This window comes from Sebastes umbrosus, chromosome 20 (genome assembly GCF_015220745.1).
Source record: "Sebastes umbrosus isolate fSebUmb1 chromosome 20, fSebUmb1.pri, whole genome shotgun sequence".
Lineage (NCBI taxonomy): Eukaryota > Metazoa > Chordata > Actinopteri > Perciformes > Sebastidae > Sebastes > Sebastes umbrosus.
The window spans coordinates 23,961,418-23,981,037 of NC_051288.1; the positions used below are offsets into that span (position 1 = coordinate 23,961,418).

Sequence of the window (19,620 nt, forward strand, 5' to 3'; positions counted from 1 at the left end):
ATGAAAACTGCCGTCCAGGCTAACAATGATAAAGCTTAGTGTATGTAAACCACGGTGTCACCCTGTTTCCTCTTTAGGGAGTTATGATCATTAAAAAAAAATCCAGTAAAAGAGCAGAAAATGTTACAGAAATTACAAGAATGCACATTATTATCACGGTAACAGGACTGAAAAGGTGATGGTGTCTATTGCACAGGGGTTCCTATAATTATTCTGATCATTTATTATAATTATAACAAATTTCATCAACAAAACTAAATATTTATTTGTGCATTGTTGGGCTAAAATATTTTCTTTTCCCTCTCTGATAATACAATCCAGCTGGGCCTCAATTAAAACATGATACTAAACCAGTTCAATGCTGATCTCTGATACAGCAGGTCTTTCATCTCTAGACAAATAATAAACCATCCTGTATGTATACATAAACAGGATTGTTGTCGAGCAGCAGGTTTGTATTTTGAAGACCAGCTATGTTTTAAATGCATCATTATCAGGATTCAGTAGTGGACTCAAAATATACAGTGATTTTTAAGGGTTTCACATTAAATGAAGCTTTAAATGGGAGCGGGAAGAACGTGTGTGTGATTCTCCAGAATAAATTCAAACAGTTTTTGGTCGCTGTGATTGTTTCTCCCGTCCCTACTGGCCATGAAGAGCTCCGTTGTAGTCCTCAAAGTTTAACTACAGTTAATATGAGGCTTCCGTAGTCTAAGTTAGACAGTTAAGTGGTTAAAGTGTGTTTCTTACTGTCCCTCCACTGGAGCTCCGTAAGGAAACACAGATTGAAATGGGTACTAAATAGACTACTGAAGCCTCACATTAGCTTAAATTGAACTACAGAAAGCATCTCTAGACAGTCAGTATGGACAGTAGGATCAACTACAACCAAAAGCTCTTTAAAAAAAAAGGTACACACAAGAGTGTTAATATAGACTTGTAAACAAAAATGAGAACATATCCTTTAATTCAAGTGTCTATTTCTGACATAATTTGTACAAGTTCCCCAAAAAAATACCATGACTAGATTTCAGGGGAAATCACATTAAAGTTAAAATCAACAGCTTCACAAGAATAAAACCATTAGATCTTCATTATATGGATTAAAAATATGCTTTTGTGAACTTGAGCACCCTCTGCTGTTCACAGAAAAGCCAATCATCATCCACAGCAGAGGAGAAAAACAGTGCCAATATTTAGTTTACCTGAGTGTAAATGAAGATGACATTTTAAAATTAATGTTTTTTTAAAAAGACCTACAACATGTGTGACAGACCGGATCATCTACATTATGAAGACTGTGTATAATGAGCAGATTTTTTTATGTAAGTGTGATCGAATGTGTCTTTGGCAGACTCCCATGATCCATTTCTCTGGCTCTGTGAAGGTGCAGTGGTGTGGTGTCATTAAGCCGTCTAACTAATGCACTTCCACCTCATGAGTTTCCTCTGAGGCGTCCAAAGACAGCGAGGACAAGGTTTCCTGCTCCGTACATTTACTATCCGCTAACCCAGGCGTGCAGCTGCTCTCTATGATGCTGAAGTCACTATTTTCAGTTGAGTTCAAATCCAGAGATTTACTGATGTCTGTTATGTAGTGCAGGTCTTCGTCCTCCAGGGCGGAAATGTCCTCTTTCTCCACAGGACATGCGTTCATGTGTAAGTCTGAAATGTTTATAGTGGAGGCCTCTACTTGTGGCCAGAGAGCGACCTCCTCGGGAGACGTCTTTATATAGCCGTTTGCTGCTGGGATCGAGTCCTCGGTCTCGGTCTTGCTTTCTTCATCGCTGACCTTGACGATGCTCTCGTTGGAAGATGAGTGACTGTCCTCGTCACTATCATCTATGGTCCCAACCAGATCCACTTCCTGTTCGACTTGGTCCATTTGTCGAGCAATGTCATCGTCGCCGCCTCTGCTTTCCACCTCTGGGACACTGAGCACGTTGTGAGTCTCTTCATGGATTTCTGACTGAAGTGTCGTCTCGTCTTTGACCTCAGATTCATCACTTTTTTCTGGCTCTATTTGTCCGTGAAACTCCTCCGAACAGCTGACGTCTTCAACGTGAACCTCAGTGCTATCAACGTGTCCGAGAGCATTAACTTCAGAGAGTATATGATTTTCTAAAACCTGCTCCCCAGAGCAGACGACTTCCAGGACGTCCTCCTGAGATCCGACGTCACTTTCTGTTCCCTGTTCCTTAAAGTCACCGTCCTTAAAATCTAAAATTGCTGCAGAATTCACACATATTTCTGGCTCAAAGTCGACTTTTTCCATCTCTGCCTCTGCCTCTTTTTGTCCTTCTGTGACCTCAAACTCCTCGGGACAGCTGACGTCTTCCATGTGAACCTCAGTGATATCAACGTGTTCGAGAGCATTAACTTCAGAGATTACATGATTTTCTAAAACCTGCTCCTCAGAGCAGACGACTTCCAGAACGTCCTCCTGAGATCCGGCGTCGCTTTCTGTTCCCTGTTCCTTAAGGTCACTGTCCTTAAAATCTAAAACTACTGCAGAATCCTCACATTTTTCCAGCTCTGCCTCCCCAGAACTTTCCAGCTGATCAGCCTGAGGAGCAGTCTCCTCCTCTGTATCTAATGTCTTGACGCTCTCCTCTCTTACTGAACACTCCTCCTCAAACAGGCTGTCCACCCTGTTCTCCTCAAAGCCGGTCCCCATGGGCGAGTGCACCTCCACCGGTGTCTGTATCTGACAGCTCCTCTGCTGGGTCTGTTCTCCAAGGCTGAGACTCTCAGGGATGTCCTGGCCGTCACCCAGAAAAAAGGTCGCCCCTGTCGGGCCACAGTCCTCAACGACGGCCTCTAGGTGGTTGTCTTTCTGGAGGACCTTCACTGAGGACTTCTCCTTGTGCTGAAACTCAACTGTGTCTTTATCACAGAGCTCTTCTAGAGGATCAGAGTCACAGCCTGTCAAAAGCTCGGGGTTGAAGATCTCTTTAGGTTGTAGGAAAGGTTGATGAGGAGCCGGGCTGTGGAGTGGGAAAGAGAAAACATTTACTTTAACTCACAGTTACAAAAACAGAACAGGAACTTGTAAAGTAGTTCAACATTTTGAGAAATGTGCTTATTCACTTTCTTGCCAAGAGTTAGATGATATCAATACCACTCTCATGTTAAATATGAAGCTACTGCCGGCAGCTGGTTAGCTTAGCTTAGCACAAAGACTGGAAACAGAGGGAAACCACTTGCCTGGCTCTGTCTGAGAGCCTATATAACTATTTCTTTAATTCAATACATAAACAAATAACGCCAATGTGATGGTCTAAAACCTACATTAAGCAATATTATCTATATCAACATTGGATCTAATGATTGTGTAATGTGAAAGGGTTGGTGGTAGAACTGAACCCTTAAGAATCAACATACGACTATGCAGCACATTTGAGATCTTTCACTACAATGGCAGACACAGATACCACATGAATAATCTTAAATAAATAGAATGGATGAAGCAAAGGTAACTGGTAATTTCCACACCGTTCGGTCAATAGTTTAGATCCCTCGTACCTCTCCATGGACTCATAAGAAACAGTCAGACTCGGCTCCTTGATGGGATCGTCCTCTTGAGCCTGAGCGAAGCCCCGATTGGACGAGGCGTAGGTGAGGATGGCGTCCGTCACGGAGTAAGGCGTGTGGCCCTGCACGCAGTCCTGGATGTGACCGACTGGCAGCTGCGTCTGCAGGAAGAGGTGGAGCTGGCTGTCTGACAGACATACTGTCATGTTCACCACGCTGCCAGGACAAAGGTATGTGTTATCAAGGTAGTTTGCATTTTTACAGCACATTAAATACTTTATTGTTTTTAAAAGAACAAGAACTTACTTGTCCAAGAAGACCTGAAGTCCTTTCCTTCTCCTCTCCAGGAAGTCCTCGTTGCTGAAGGAGAAGAAGGACTTTCCTGGAAGGTCTGGGACCGGCCTACAAAGATGAAAACAGGTGTGAGATATTTGCTTGAATAAATACGATACAGAAACAGATGAAAACAATACAACGAACAGACAAACAACGATAGAAAACAATGGTGAAATGCAGACAAATTTGTGTTAATATGTTACCTCACACCACAATGTCATAAGAAAATACGTTAAAAGAAGAGTAGACCAGGACTAGCTGCTCTCACTCTTCACAACAACTTACACCAAACCGGAGTTCTTCTGAAGCTTCTTCTTGAGCCAGGCGAACTCGCTGTAGCGCCGACGCACGCAGGACGTCTTGGCTGTGAAGGCTTTACTGTTGGTCTGGGAATTAAAAACAATACGAGATTATTATACAGAGCCAAAGTATGAGGCAATTTATATTTTTCTTATTTAGATTAGATCCTGATGGACAAGTTGGCACCTTACATGGCAGCCTCTGCCATCAGTGTATGAATGTGAATGCTGACATGTAGTGTAAAGCGCTTTGTGCGGTCGGAAGACTAGAAAGGCATTATATAAATGCTAGTCCATTTACCATCCATGGGATTTGTTGACAATAAAAACACCAGCCTTATCCTTTAATTTGAAAATGGATTACATTGTATTCACACTCTTGCCAACATAACGTTGTAACTGGAATGACTCAACTGCTGCTGAGTTTATGGCAGAACTAAAACATTATCACATGTCACATTTGTTCCAGTGACGTGTGACACAGTCAACTGATGTTTGCATTATAAGCTCCCGTCTGACGGCCTGTGATCAATTCACAAGCAGCGTTGCTCAAGTTCTCATCATTAAAACAAATTCTATTAGAGGGTTTAAAGTCCTCAGTAGCATCACGTCTTCACCGTGACTTCCCTGTTTCAATCAATTCACTCGATTCTTCAACAGAAAATAACTATTTTTGTCTTTTTATAAACAAAAATAACAAACATTTGCTGGTTCCAGCTTCTTAAATTTGAGCATTTGATGCTTTTCTTTGTCGTATATGATAATAAACTGAATATTTTGGGGTTTTTAGACTGTTGGTCAGGCAAAACAAGATGTCCCACTAGGCTGTGGGAAATTATAAGAACGTTTTTCACTATTTTCTGACATTTTATCGACAAAACAATTCATCAGTTTATTGAGAAAATAATCTCCAGGATTTGGGTGTCTTTTTCAGGAGTTTTAAAATATATTATACAAATATTTGTCCAAGTGATTAGCTTGAAAATGTTGAAAGAGTTAAATGTTGTGCAGGTTTATAGTTTTGGTTTAGTGACGGGCAACAAAAGCCGTGAGAAGAGTTTTTCTAGAAGGTGTGTGTGGAGATGAAATATCTAGAAAAGCTACTTGTTTTAACTTGTGCACATTGTTCACCAGTGGAAAACAATAGCATGTTGATGACACCCAAAAGGACATCAAATCATGTGAGGTCACATGATCTTTGCCAATCTCATGACTCAACACCCACACAACATATCCGTCTGGGCTTGGAGCCTCGTTGCTGAGTCAGCATTCCTCGACACCGGCCGCTGCCCAGACAACGACATCAACTCCTGTCCAAACAGTGTAAGGAATCCACGCTGCTGCGAACTCAGTGGTTTCCATAGATTGGAGTTGGGTAACTCTGAAATTGAAAATGGTCTCAAACGTCTTCTGGTATTGTACCTAAAGCTCCAGGCGATTGAATCCTACCTATTACCTTCAGATGTATTCTGTAGTGTGAGACAGGCTTAATAGAAAACTGTAAGTTTGTAGATTAGTGTACACTGGTATAAAACTGGCAGTAATTCTTATCTGGCGACAAACTCTTTCTAAGTATCATCACATCGTCTTAGTTTAAGGTGAGGCTACTTTATTTGTGTGGCACTTTTCAACCACAAAGGCTACTCATAGGGCGTTGAAAGATTTTAGTAATTACTAACACGTCTTAAATTCACATTCTATGTAATCAGAAGCCAACTTTTATGTTTGTTGTTGATTATTTTCCAGAAATAATTTCAGGAAATAGTGAAAAATGACCCTCTCAACCTTCCATAGACCAACATGTTGTCTTCATGTCTTTCTTTTGTCTGACCAACAGTCCAAAACTTAAAAATATCAGACTCACTTGCCGTTTTTAAATCTAATCTAAGCCTTCCCCTAGAGTTTTTAATTACTATAATTTAACTTTTAAAAATAACTTCTTGAAATATTTTCTCTATAATTTTATTTATCGTATTTCAACGCTTTTAATCGCTTGATTGTTTTAAAGCTTGTTTTATGATTGTTCTACCATTTATATGAAGCACCTTGATATTTTACTCTATTTTAAAGTGTGATATACACTCACCGGCCACTTTATTAGGCACACCTGTTCAGTTGCTTGTTAACACAAATAGCTAATCAGCCAATCACATGGCGGCAACTCAATGCATTACGTCATCTAGACGTGGTGAAGACGACTTGCTGAAGTTCAAACCGAGCATCAGAATGGGGAAGAAAGGGGATTTAAGTGACTTTGAACGTGGCATGGTTGTTGGTGCCAGACGGGCTGGTCTGAGTATTTCAAAAACTGCTGATCTACTGGGATTTTCACGCACAACCATCTCTAGGGTTTACAGAGAATGGTCCGAACAAGAGAACATATCCAGTGAGCGGCAGTTGTGTGGACGGAAATGCCTTGTTGATGTCAGAGGTCAGAGGAGAATGGGCAGAGTGGTTGGAGATGATAGAAAGGCAACAGTAACTCAAATAACCACTCGTTACAACCAAGGTATGCAGAATACCATCTCTGAACGTCCAACCTTGAAGCAGATGGGCTACAGCAGCAGAAGACGGACACTTTATTAGGCACACCTTGTACCTAATAAAGTGGCCGGTGAGTGTATACATTAAATTCATCATCATTATTCAATTTGCAATTAAATAACACAAAGAAAGCAGCAAATCTTCACATGGGGAGAAGCTGAAACCACAAAATGTTTGATATTTATGCTTGAAAATTGACTTAAATGATTCACTTCAGCCCCAATGTAGCTCACACTACAAGTGTGCAGATATATTGTAATTTAAGTGTTAATACTCACATGTAGGAATATTTTATAATCCACATATGAATTCCAGTAGCCTTCATTCTGCATGCGGGGATCTTGGACCCGCACTGCAACAAACTCCTGAAGAACAAAAACAGAGTGTCACAAGTTTAGATATAAAGTGTGGTGTGTGTGTTTTGCTGCATCGTGGTTAAAACAACAGATTGAGATCTACAGTTGATGAACCGTGTAGACGTGACACATGCCACCTCTTCAAACACATCCAAGTTCCCCAAATGCTTTTAAACACAATGGGGTGTTGTTCTTTGACATTTAGTTCCGAGGAAGTTTAAAAGGGGGAGTTTTAGATTTCACCAACGAGAGTAGATGTAGACAAAGAGGGAAAGGTTACTTACATCTTCTTCTTGGTTGCTGATCATCCTACCGTGTGCTGCACTGCAAAGAGAGGAGAAATCAATGAGGAGGGGATTCAATAAAGTAGATCAAACAGCATGCATGTCTTCTATCGTGTTGTCATGAGCATGATGACTCATCCTCAAAAAGAGAAGCTGGTCAGCGAAAATCCACCGAGTCACTGGCAGGCAATTCAGGGGTTATGGTCAGTGACTCAGACTCTTAAGAGCAGTTCCAAAGAGTTTAAAGCAGAGTAACCTCTCCTGGACTTCTAGTAGTTTGTTGAGTCTCTTTACAGCTTTGTAAAATTCTCCATTAGCAGCTTATAGTCAGATAAAGTGTACAACTGGTACACCAAGATTCCTCAGTCTAACTCACTCAACACATACCAATAATCAGGAGTGGCACACCAGTAAGGAGGACGGGCATGATATGCCAATTAGGGCGGCAACAAACAGTTCTTTTCATTATCAAGTGATCTGTGTACTGTTTTGTGTGCCCAATCATACACAGTACAACGTGTAGTGAAGTTCTTTTGTGCCTATAGCTCCAGAAAGCAACTAACAAATATAATATATCGAATACTATAGAATGATATATTTTACAAAAGAAACAATCAAACAACCTATCAGTAAGTTTTAGAATCAGCACATAAATCTGCTGCTGATGTTTGCACACTCTAGTTGTATTTTATCAGTATTGTATTATACTCCTGTTGCTTATATTTGTGTACTTATATTGTTCAGATTCTGCGCTTTTTATCATTTATATTCATCACCAATCTTTTATCTCACTCATGCCTTATTTATTCCTTGTAAATAAGTGTTAAGTCTTTTAATATAATGCACCATTGCAATTTCGTTAAGCTTGCATAATGATAAAGTTATTTTATGCAATGTATGGGAGGTGGATGAATTATAATGATTAATTATAAATGATGTGCAGTGAGTTTTAGACAGTGAAAGTATCTACAATAACAAGTATTTACAATAAAGTCATAAAATAGAAAAAAATTTTCGCGTTGATGTCACCAAATTGCTATTTTGTCTGACCACACCCCCCAATAAATACATTTACAATAATATAAATAAGGAAACAGAGCAAATCCTCACATTTAAGAACCTAAAACTAGAAGAAATGTGGCATTTCCCTTTGATAAATAAATTGAATAATTGTCAAAATAGCATCAATATCACACAGAAACTAACTTTCATCACCACGTTTCTTCCACTAATTTACTAATACTTTTAACAGCTATTTCTCCATCAAAACAGACAAAGTGTTCAAGCCATGATGTATGTTTTCTGTAATGAAATGAGTGATTTATGTCCTGAAACTGTTTATAAATTACAATTTTGTTAAACTTGCATAATGATAAAGTTCTGTTATGTAACGTATGGGAGGTGGATGAATTATAAATATGAATTATAAAGCATGTGTAGTCAGCTTTAGACAGTGGAAGTATCTACAATAACAAGTATTTACAATTAAAGTCATAAAATAGAGAACAAAATGTCCAAGGTGATGTCTCCAAATTGCTATTTTGTCTGACCACACCCCCCAATAAATAAATAAATACATTTACAATAATATAAATAAGGAAACAGAGTAAATCCTCTAGAGGATATGTGGCATTTTTACTTGATAAATAAATGTAACAATTGTCAAAATAGCATCAATAACACAGAGAAACTAACTTCCATCACCACGTTTCTTCCACTATCTTACCAACCACTGTTACTAATACTTTTAACAGCTATTTCTCCAAGTGTTCAAGCTATGATGTATGTTTTCTGTAATGAAATTGGTGATTTATGTCCTGGAACTGTTTATAATTCAGAACACAGCTTGTAGATGAAGCTAATTATCCAGACTCCTAACAAGAAACTCAAAGAAATACACAATAAAACAAAGATAGTGTATCATTTAAACCCCCAACTAATTCACAGGTATCTTAATGTCATTAAATAGCAGCTAAATCCTTTCTAAGGTACATAATCTTTAATTATTAGTCCTGAATGATCACACCTCTGAACACTCTGCCTACAGGAAACATGAGCTCGATGCTACCTCCAGTCGTTAAACTACTCACTTTAGGAGGTTAAATGTGGTCTTCTGTTGGTAATGTTGGTATCCAGCCAGCTGTGGTCGATGTGGTCCTGCTGGTCGATGTTTCTGTTCTTATTTGAGCTCGAATCCTCCGATAAAGAGGTTTGTTTTCCTCCAGCAGCTGCAGCTCCTGTCGCATGTCTCATGTCCTGTCTCCATTTAGCAAGTCACAGGCGTCAGCTGCTCATACGTCACAGCCTGACGTAATATCTGCTTCCGGTCTGTAAAGGGCGCGGGAGAGGGGCGTGGAAGTGAACATTTTTATTATTATTTTTTTTTTAATTCATCTAACATTTATTATTTTCTATAGTATTTCAACTGAATTCACGCCAGAAAAAAAAAATAAAAAAATAAAAAAATGATAAGTACAAGTTTCACTGACACATCTGCTGGTGTTTGCTCAGTGATGGAGGAGGAGAAAATGTGCCTGAAAGCTCCTGAACATTTACAGTAAGTATGCTTTGAAAAGGGCTATTCATGGCAACTCAAAAATTACGAGATTTTATGTCAAAATATATGATATAAACTGGAAACTTATGGAGAAAAAATAATAATAAATAAAAAAATGTGAATAAATATATCATTAAATGTAGCAAAAATAATATTAAAAATAAATGTAGCCATAAATTGATATTTCATTTTTAATTTGCTTTTTTATTTATCTTTGTATGAATTCCCTAATGTATTCACTCTTCTGTTTAATTTCCCCTTTTATTTATTTATGTATGTAGTTTTATTCAATTTAAATGTCTTTTTTTTGCATTTATTATTTATTTATTTTTGCATTTATTTTTTATTTATTTTATATTTATTTTTAAAGGTATGTATTTATTTTTTATTTATGTATTTATGCATTTATTTATGCACGAATTTCTCTTTGCATTTCACCCTTTATTTATTCCCCAAAGCCCACTCATTTGCACAAGGAGGCAGAAATGCATAAAGAAAATGTACGAATAAATAATAAATAAATTTAAATAAATGCATGAATAAATAAATACATTTAAAAAATAATAAAAATAAATAAAAGGGAAAATTAAACAGAAGAGTAAATAAATAGTGGAGTTAATACAAAGAGATAAATAAACAAGAGAATTAAAACAAAAATATAAATTTATGTCACATGTTATCAATTAATTAATGGCAAATAAATTTTGCTACATTTAATGACATAGTTATTTATTCATTTTCGATATTGGCAGGTTCCATCACAACAGGTGTTTTTTGATGGAAAACACAATATTACATTGGGGAATTTGCTGGGCATAAAGACATAAAGAAAAGTCTACAATCTTCTAATTAATTACTTCAGAGCAACAGTAATAATAGAGAGATTTTATTTGTTTTTTTATTTTCCTGCCAATGTACTACTCCACACTCGTCCAGTAGGTGTCGGTAATGCACCTGTAAGCTGGTTTGCCTCCAGTAAACATAGAAGAAGAGGAAGACTGCTGAGCTCAGGATCATGCTGTGCAGGGTGCAGGACCTGTGCAGGACGTGCAGGGTAGAATCAGGTGCAATTTGGATACGTAACAGGTTTAATATGAATAAATAAATAATAATAATAGTATGTGCAGCAGTGGAGCTTCAGAGCTCTGCAGACTGAGTCCAGAGGAGCATATCTTCACCTTCAGCTCCACCACTGTTCATTGACTCCAGTTCACATTTGCTGCTGGATGGCTGCTGGATGCTGGACATCACGTTACCAACGTTACCAACGTTACAACCGACCTCTTCTTCAGTCACCTGGAGCCAACGAGCAGCTAATAGCCTGCAGGAACAACACCACTCTGCCATTGCAACTCCAATTATGTAAGTTTGCCATGATAACAAAAAATACTAATAATTAATTAATTATTACACGGTTTTGTTGAATACTCGATTCTGATTGGTCAATCACGGTGTTCTACTGTCTGTTATTGCTTTATAACAGACCGTTGCTATGTATAGCAAACCGTTGCTATGTATATTGAACCGTTGCTATGTATAACAGACCGTTGCTATGTATAGCAAACCGTTGCTATGTATATTGAACCGTTGCTATGTATAATAGACCGTTGCTATGTATATTGGACCGTTGCTATGTATATTGGACCGTTGCTATGTATAACAGACCGTTGCTATGTATATTGGACCGTTGCTATATATATTGGACCGTTGCTATGTATAATAGACCGTTGCTATGTATAACAGACCGTTGCTATGTATAACAGACCGTTGCTATGTATAACAGACCGTGCTATGTATAGCAGACCGTTGCTATGTATATTGAACCGTTGCTATGTATAATAGACCGTTGCTATGTATATTGGACCGTTGCTATGTATATTGGACCGTTGCCGTTGCTATGTATATTGGACCGTTGCTATGTATATTGGACCGTTGCTATGTATAATAGACCGTTGCTATGTATAATAGACCGTTGCTATGTATATTGGACCGTTGCTATGTATATTGGACCGTTGCTATGTATAACAGACCGTTGCTATGTATATTGGACCGTTGCTATATATATTGGACCGTTGGAAGAGAAGGATGGATGCTGCAATGCTGGTAAAATTGACCTTTAACCCTCAATCCAATCCAACAGAGACGTTAATACATCCAGCACGATACAGGCTTACAGCATACAGCCCGTGGGTGTATTATAAGATAATAAAAGTGAGGAATTACAGCCAATATATCCATTATTACAGCCGCATACAGCTAGCAGGAAGCTGGCAGAATCGGATATGTCATATGAGCGTGCAGGGCGGTGCAGGGCGGTGCAGGGCGGTGCAGTCCTCTGGGTCTGATGCACATTTATTATGCCGAGGAAAATAACTGCATGTAAACTAAGCACAGACTGTGACATCTAATCTTTGTTGCAGACCACCTTTGCTGATGCCAACATGCCTAAAAGTACCCGTTCCAAGCGGGAGCAGATGCGCGAGACAAAGAGGCGTGCACGTGCAGCTGAGTCAGCCGAAGCACGAGCTGTACGTTTGGCAGGCAACGCTGCGCGCATGGCTGACATAAGGGCAAGGGAAACGCCGGAGATGCGATCGGCGCGTCTGGCCAGCGACGCAGCGCGTGCACGCAACATAAGGAAGAGAAGAAAGGATGCTGCAACTCTGGTAGGATTGACCTTTAACCCTCAATCCCATCACAGCCTCTAGATGCTATTATAGATCTTTTCCTCAATCTGGGGCTTATCCACACACATTGCACGGGACTTTGACTCCATTGAGGCCATAAAATGTCTTGAAAAGATCGTGCAAGAAACTGCGTTTATATCAAAGAAAGAACCACGGACCTGATGGGTAAATTGCTTCTTTTGTGGAAGAGGAAATCACTTTTTCTCATAAAGTTATGACTTTATTCTTATAATATTACGACTTCTTTTCTTGTGAAGTTATGACTTTATACTGGTAATATTACCACTTTTTTTTCCTGAAATAATATGACTTTATTCTCATTAAATTACAACTTTTTTCTCGTAATATTATGACTTCATTCTCTAAATCTCCGATTTTTTTCCCCCTCAATGTGGCCCTAATACTCAAAAGAAAACCTTGACATTGGGTAGGTAGTATTTATGCTGTAATTTAGTTTTGTGAAGTTGTGTTTTGTTGTTTGATCCTCAGACAGAGAAGCTAAAGGGCTTTGCTCGAGGGCTGGATCCAGAAAGTATTATTGGTGCCAACGATTCCACCGGAGAACTCATGTTCCTCATGAAATGGTTTGTATGCACCGTGTTGGGGAATTTAAAATGTTTCATTAAATATTTGTCTGTGTGCACCAAATGCAAATGAGTTGAATTGAGTTTGTTTGCAGGAAAAATTGTGACGAAGCTGACCTTGTGCCGGCGGAGGAGGCCAAAGTGAAATGTCCGCAGATGGTCATCTCTTTCTATGAACAGAGACTTGCTTGGCATGCGTATTTCACCGAAGACGAGAAAACAGAAGACAAAAACTAACACAGGACAAAAGGGACAGGGGGAAAGAAAGACTCTAGTGCTCGGTCATCTTGCTGTGACATTGTATCAGTGATGTGTTTATTTCATTAGTGTGCCTTGTTTTTACTTGGTTTACTGGTTTAACGGTGCTTTTGAGAGCCAAACTGTGTCCATCTCAGCTGTTTCCGTAGGACTTATTTGGTGTACGGCTACGAACCCTTTTCAGTGATTCATTTGGTCATTGGTAATCTTTTTAGTGTTTTTCATTGTCACGTCTTGCTTTTCGGTTTTGGAGATTAAAGCACTTTTTGTTACTCTGCTGTTTCAGCTGGTGTCACTTTAAATAAAACATGACCTTAAAATATGTGAATGTAAATGGGTTCTATAGGTACCCACGAGTATCCCCTTTATACACATGCCCACTTTATGATAATCACATTTTATAATAATTATGATTTGAGCATGTTTCTTATGCTAAATGCAGTACATGTGAGGGTTTCTGGACAATATCTGTCATTGTTTTGTGTTGTTAATTGATTTCCAATAATAAATATATACATACATTTACATAAAGCAGCATATTTGTCCACTCCCATGTTGATAAGAGAATTAAATACTTGAAAAATCTCCCTTTAAGGAACATTTTCAACAGATAAAAATGTGTGATTAATTTGATTGACAGCCCTAATAATTACTCATGACAATTCAGAGAAGCAATGTTTGTCACATGAGTGCATTCAAACAATAAATTGTTAAGGCTATTGAATGCAGAACCTGTTATGAAAATTAGTATGACATGGTTGGTACCAACGGATTCCTTAGGATTTCCAGTTTCATATGATGCCAGTATCTGAGCCAGCTACAACCTCCGAAAGATCGATTGCGTTAATGCGTTAAAGAAATTAGTGGCGTTAAAACACTAAAATAGATAATTTGTTTTAAAAAAAAATACAAATATGTAGAACTGACAACAATTAAGTTGATCAGCAGAAAACTAATCTGCAGCTATTTTGATAATTGAATAATCATTTTAAGAGTATTAAATACTTCTACTTATACATATTGTTTTATGCTAAATGCAGTACCTGTGAGGGTTTCTGGACAATATCTGTCTTTGTTTTGTGTTGTTTATTGATTTCCAATAATAAATATATACATACATTGCATAAAGTAGCATATTTGTCCACTCCGATGTTGATAAGAGTATTAAATATTAGACAAATCTCCCTTTAAGGTACATTTTGAACAGATAAAAAAATGTACAATTAATTTACGATTAACCGTGACTTTGGACAACCATGTGATCAATCACAATTAAATATTTTAATCGACAGCTGTGTATATATATATACTTATATGTGTAGATATACATGTGTGGACATATATATATGCATATATTTATATATACATGTATGTATATATGTATATATGCATATATATACATATATACATGTATATGTGGAGATGTAAACAATAAGTCAAAGTATATAAAGGTAAAATGACAATATAATAATAAACGATAAAAGGTTTTTAGGGTCTTTTCAGGGATTAACTAATGATTAATTAACTGTATTATTAAGGGATTGTTGTGTCACAAATAATTTCCCAGTGGGATCAATAAAATACTTTGTTTATCTACTGTATTTACTAATGTATTTATCAACAGTTTATTCTTCTTCTCTCTGTCTCTCAGCTGGTCGGTCCTCCAGCCTCCTCTCTTCTTCTTCTCTGTCTCTCAGCTGGTCGGTCCTCCAGCCTCCTCTCTTCTTCTTCTCTGTCTCTGTAGCAGCAGACTGAGGAAACGACTCATCTACCTCTGTAGTGAAGCTAGCAGCTCTGTCTCTCTATTATAACAACAAACAGCTACATTACCACATTATATATCACCAGCAGACTCAGAACATCGTGTTGTTTGATCTCCTTCTCGGGTGGAGGTTTATAAAACATAATAAATAGTGACTGGTGAGTTTGATCTTCATCTCCTCTCCTCATTGTGCATGTTGAGCTAGCTGTTATTGTGCATACATGTGCATGCTTTATGTCTAGTTCAGGAGACACGTGTCCACATTATGCATTCATAATAATAATCTATATAATGTATAGAGTGTGTTACATTAGTTAGATAACACTAAAGCAGCATGCAGGAGCAGACAGCAGCAGCTAGCTGAGGCTCCTCTGAGGCTTTGTTGTTTTCATCTGTGTGTCTGCAGTTATCAATAAAAACACTCATAAATAAGATGCATGTTACACCACTACAGAGCTCATTTAAAGTAGGTAAAACCTTTGTTTATGTGATCATCAGCTCTGCATGTTGACGTCACATTGTGCTCAGGTGTTGCACAGCTCCTGTTGTTGATGGCTCTGTCTGCTACCTCTGTGTTATTGATCAGTGAAGTGATCAATTATTGACCCTCTGCTATTATTATGTTGAAGGTGATCAGTAATAATTTGGTCAGGGGACATATTTTATACACTTGCAACACTAAGAAACTGGTGAAATGTAACTAAGTAATGTGCAGATTTGAGCTACTTGAGTCTTTTATTTTCATGCCATTTTTTTACTTTACTATATTTATCTGACAGCTCATAAAAATTAAGATTTTTGCATACAAAACATATATTTTTTTTGGCATTTTTCACTATTTGTCCATTTGTTTACAAACCAAACAGTTGAATGTAATGATATAATATATAATAGTACAGTCACATTTTTCTGCATTGAGTACTTTTACTTGTAATACTTTAAAGGTCCCATATTGTGCTCATTTTCAGGTTCATTCTTTTATTTTATGTTTCTATTACATCATGTTTACATGCTGTAATGTTACAAAAAATATAAATAGGGAGGACATAAAATTAGGAACACCTCTCAATATAATGTAGTCCAGTATATAAATAGAAATATAATAAATTGACATTCCCCACCATGTCATTAATAACTGATCATTATATAAACTCTGTCAAGGTAGAGTTTATGGCAGAGTTGTTGCATTAATGGAGAAAATAATCAGCAGATTAATCCATGATGAAAATAATCACTAGTTGCAATCCGATAGAACAGCAAAATCGTGCTTTTATATTAATGTAATGATATAAGTAGTCACATTTTATTATAAAAATAATGTTGTTTTTTTTTAAATATCACAAAGTTGAACACATATTGATTGCTGGTAGCTGGTATCTTCTCAATAAATCCCAATCTCCAATGTTGTTTTCTCCTCTCTACCACACAACGTTGACCAGGAACCTGCTGGTTCCCAGGTCTACCTGATGAGTATGAGCCTGACTACAGAACCCCCCCCTAACGATGTTCCCGCTGTTACTGAAGCGGTTACAGAGGCGGTCACAGAAGCTGTTACAGAAGCTGTTACAGAAGCTGTTACAGGTTTAAAAGCATCATTATTTTCCAACATAAATGTCTCTGTGATATCACTTTGTCCTTTGTGCGGTCAGGTGTGTGTCTGTTGACAAATGTAAATGTTTGTAACCCATCTGAAACTGCTCTCAGCAGAATCATTTACCGCTACGTGTCCCCAACACGTGTGAACGTCTTCAATATCAACACGTTTTCAGTTTCAAGGCTCAGCAGCCGTTGAAAGGGTTAAAGAGATCTTTAGGATCAGTAACTATCTGCTCTGTTCTAACCCACCAGAGTCAGAGAGCAAAGTGATGACCACGGTCGAGAAGAAGGACAAGAAGCCAGATGATGTGGCCGAGGAAGAGGAGGAGGAGGAAGAATACGTGGTGGAAAGGGTCCTGAATCGGCGGGTGGTGAAAGGGAGAGTAGAGTATCTTCTTAAGTGGAAAGGCTTCTCTGAGTGAGTGTTGTTTTCATACACATCATCCACTCTCTTCATCCTCTTTTACAGTCCTCTAAATCTGATGTTGCATCCAAATTATAACCAAGAGAATGAGACCCCGGCATATTTAACAGACAACTAAGTTATAAATGTAATACTGTATGTGCTTGTGTCTGCAGGGGAGATAACACGTGGGAGCCAGATGACAACCTGGACTGTCCAGATCTGATCGCAGAATTCCTGCAGTCGCAGAAATCAGCACACGAAGGAAAGAGGAAGGCGGCCGGAGACGCAGGAGACGACGACAGTAAATCGAAGAGGAAAAAAGACGATGTAAGTCCATATTCTTTGTTTTTGTTAGAGTCCATCAATGGTCTGCGGTTAATATGCATAACTGTAAGATTCACTCCTGTATTAAAGGGTAACTTTGGTATTTTTCAACCTATTCTCCCATGATTTGGGTCTAAGTGACTACAGCCTACAGTCTAAGGTTACAGCGTTCTCCCTCAATACTGGACCAATTTCAGAAATTGTCACCCTCGTTAGTCAGTTAGTCACAAAAACATGTGAAAATAAGGGTTGAAAAATACCAAAGTTCCCCTTTAAGGGCCCTGACACACCAAGCCAACCTCAAATACAGGCTTATTCTTCTGTTAAAAGTTGCAATTGAACGCACCACAAAGACTACAGCCAACGGCCAGCTGACCACCGACATGCAGGTATGTTTTACACCTGCATGAGGACACTACTTAAATTAGATTAAATAGTCTCATCAGTAATAATATGTAATGTGTAAAAAGTTGCAACTGGCACTGTTGAGCTGTTTTCTTTGCTTTGCTCTGGTGTTGTCTGCCCACATTCTGCTGCTTGCAAAGAAAAGGCAAAATCAAACTCTTTTAATCCACATTTTCTGCATTTTCTGTGTGTGCAGAGCAGTTTAAAACATCACTAGGTAAACATGATTAAACACACAGCAGCTACAGTAAGTTGGTGAGATGAAGAGTTGCAGGTGTTTATTGTAGTTTAGGTAAACCTTGAACCACATCAAGGTAAGGAATAGGGCTGTCAATCGATTAAAATATTGAATCACGATTAATCGCAAATTAATCGCACATTTTGTATCTGTTAAAAATGTACCTTAAAGGAAGATTTTGATAGAACGATTAATCAATAATGCAAATTATTGTCAGTTACAGCCCTATAAATATGTAGAAGAAAAAAGCTGCACAGTTTCCACAAAAGCCCCCACGCTTTTATGGCATTCTGTTCGTCTCAATTTGTTTTGAAATTCAGCTAGGAACCGTGACATACTGTAGGTAGGTAGTATTTATGCTGAATTTTTCTGTATGCTTGATTGAAGTTATGTTTTATTGTTTGGTCCTCAGACAGAGAAGCTACGGGGTTTTGCTCGAGCGCTGGATCCAGAAAGGATTATTGGTGCCACAGATTCTACAGGAGAACTCATGTTCCTCATGAAATGGTTTGTATAGCACCGTATAGCACCGTAACAGCTGTTCAAACTGGAACATTATACTGACTTGAGTGTTAAATATTTGTCTGTATGCGCCAAAAGCAAGTCAGCTGTATTTGTTTTTGTGTCGTTCGCAGGAAAAACTCCGACGAAGCTGACCTGGTGCCGGCGAAGGAGGCCAACGTGAAGTGTCCGCAGGTGGTCATCGCATTCTATGAGGAGAGACTCACTTGGCACTCGTATCCCACCGAAGACGAGAAAAAAGATGACAAGAACTAACACAGGGCGAAAGGGACAGGGGGAAAGAAAGTGTAGTTTTGAACTTCATTGTCGACAGGGGGTTTAGGAGGGGAGGGGGGGGCAGCAGAGACAAGCAAGACACCTCTGGACTCATTCGTCTTGGCGTAGTATCACTCATCTGATTCTACTTTTATCTGGATATAATCTAACTGTAAATAAGCTTCAGGTTTGCTCGACGAAGCCCGACTGACATTTGAAACACAGTGTTCATTTTCAGTATCGACTCTCGGCCACTTCAGTATGAATTTCTCTCAACATTTGTTCCAGTGCTCGGTCATCTTGCTGTGACATCGTATCAGTGAGGTGATGTGTTTATTTCATTCGTGTGCCTTGTTTTTACTTGGTTTACTGGTTTAACGGTGCTGTTGAGAGCCAAACTGTGTCCATCTCAGCTGTTTCCGTAGGACTTGTTTGGTGTACGGCTACGAACCTTTTTCAGTGATTCATTTGGTCATTGATGATCTTTGTAGTGTTTTTCATTGTCACGTCTTGCTTGTCAGTTTTGGAGAATAAACCACTTTTTTGTTACTCTGCTGTGTTTCAGCTGGTGTCACTTTTAAAGAGGACTTATTATCTAGATATCTAGATACCTTAAGAAAGCTGCTTTTTGGGGTCCCTATTGTGCAGTTTAACATTCATGACAACTAGAACAC

At 38.4% G+C, this 19,620-nt stretch overlaps 3 protein-coding genes across 5 annotated transcripts; 2 read left to right on the forward strand and 1 right to left on the reverse strand.

Moving 5' to 3' along the window:
- Positions 1–932: 932 nt before the first annotated feature.
- snx11 (sorting nexin 11) lies at positions 933–9,664 on the reverse strand. The gene is made up of 7 exons (XM_037755823.1): positions 9,443–9,664; positions 7,353–7,392; positions 6,991–7,077; positions 4,155–4,255; positions 3,840–3,935; positions 3,525–3,749; positions 933–2,986 (listed from the first exon to the last, which is right to left on the reverse strand). Exons 2-7 carry the CDS (start codon positions 7,374–7,376, stop codon positions 1,420–1,422), a joined length of 2,100 nt encoding a protein of 699 aa, XP_037611751.1. The 5' UTR covers positions 7,377–7,392; positions 9,443–9,664; the 3' UTR covers positions 933–1,419.
- Positions 9,665–11,988: 2,324 nt separating this feature from the next.
- Positions 11,989–13,758, forward strand: LOC119479941 (chromobox protein homolog 1-like). The gene is made up of 4 exons (XM_037755952.1): positions 11,989–12,012; positions 12,330–12,575; positions 13,086–13,180; positions 13,276–13,758. The coding sequence occupies exons 1-4, from the start codon at positions 11,995–11,997 to the stop codon at positions 13,415–13,417; spliced, it is 501 nt and encodes a 166-aa protein (XP_037611880.1). The 5' UTR covers positions 11,989–11,994; the 3' UTR covers positions 13,418–13,758.
- Positions 13,759–15,109: 1,351 nt separating this feature from the next.
- On the forward strand, positions 15,110–19,495 carry LOC119479939 (chromobox protein homolog 1-like). 3 transcript variants are annotated; one of them, XM_037755950.1, is made up of 6 exons: positions 15,110–15,358; positions 16,608–16,781; positions 17,049–17,214; positions 17,376–17,529; positions 18,582–18,676; positions 18,805–19,495. In XM_037755950.1, the coding sequence occupies exons 2-6, from the start codon at positions 16,667–16,669 to the stop codon at positions 18,944–18,946; spliced, it is 672 nt and encodes a 223-aa protein (XP_037611878.1). In that variant the 5' UTR covers positions 15,110–15,358; positions 16,608–16,666; the 3' UTR covers positions 18,947–19,495. The 3 variants fall into 3 exon arrangements, with proteins under 3 accessions (XP_037611878.1, XP_037611877.1, XP_037611879.1); XM_037755949.1 differs by having other exon boundaries at positions 15,111–15,358; positions 16,640–16,781; XM_037755951.1 differs by lacking the exon at positions 16,608–16,781 and having other exon boundaries at positions 15,112–15,358.
- Positions 19,496–19,620: the final 125 nt, after the last annotated feature.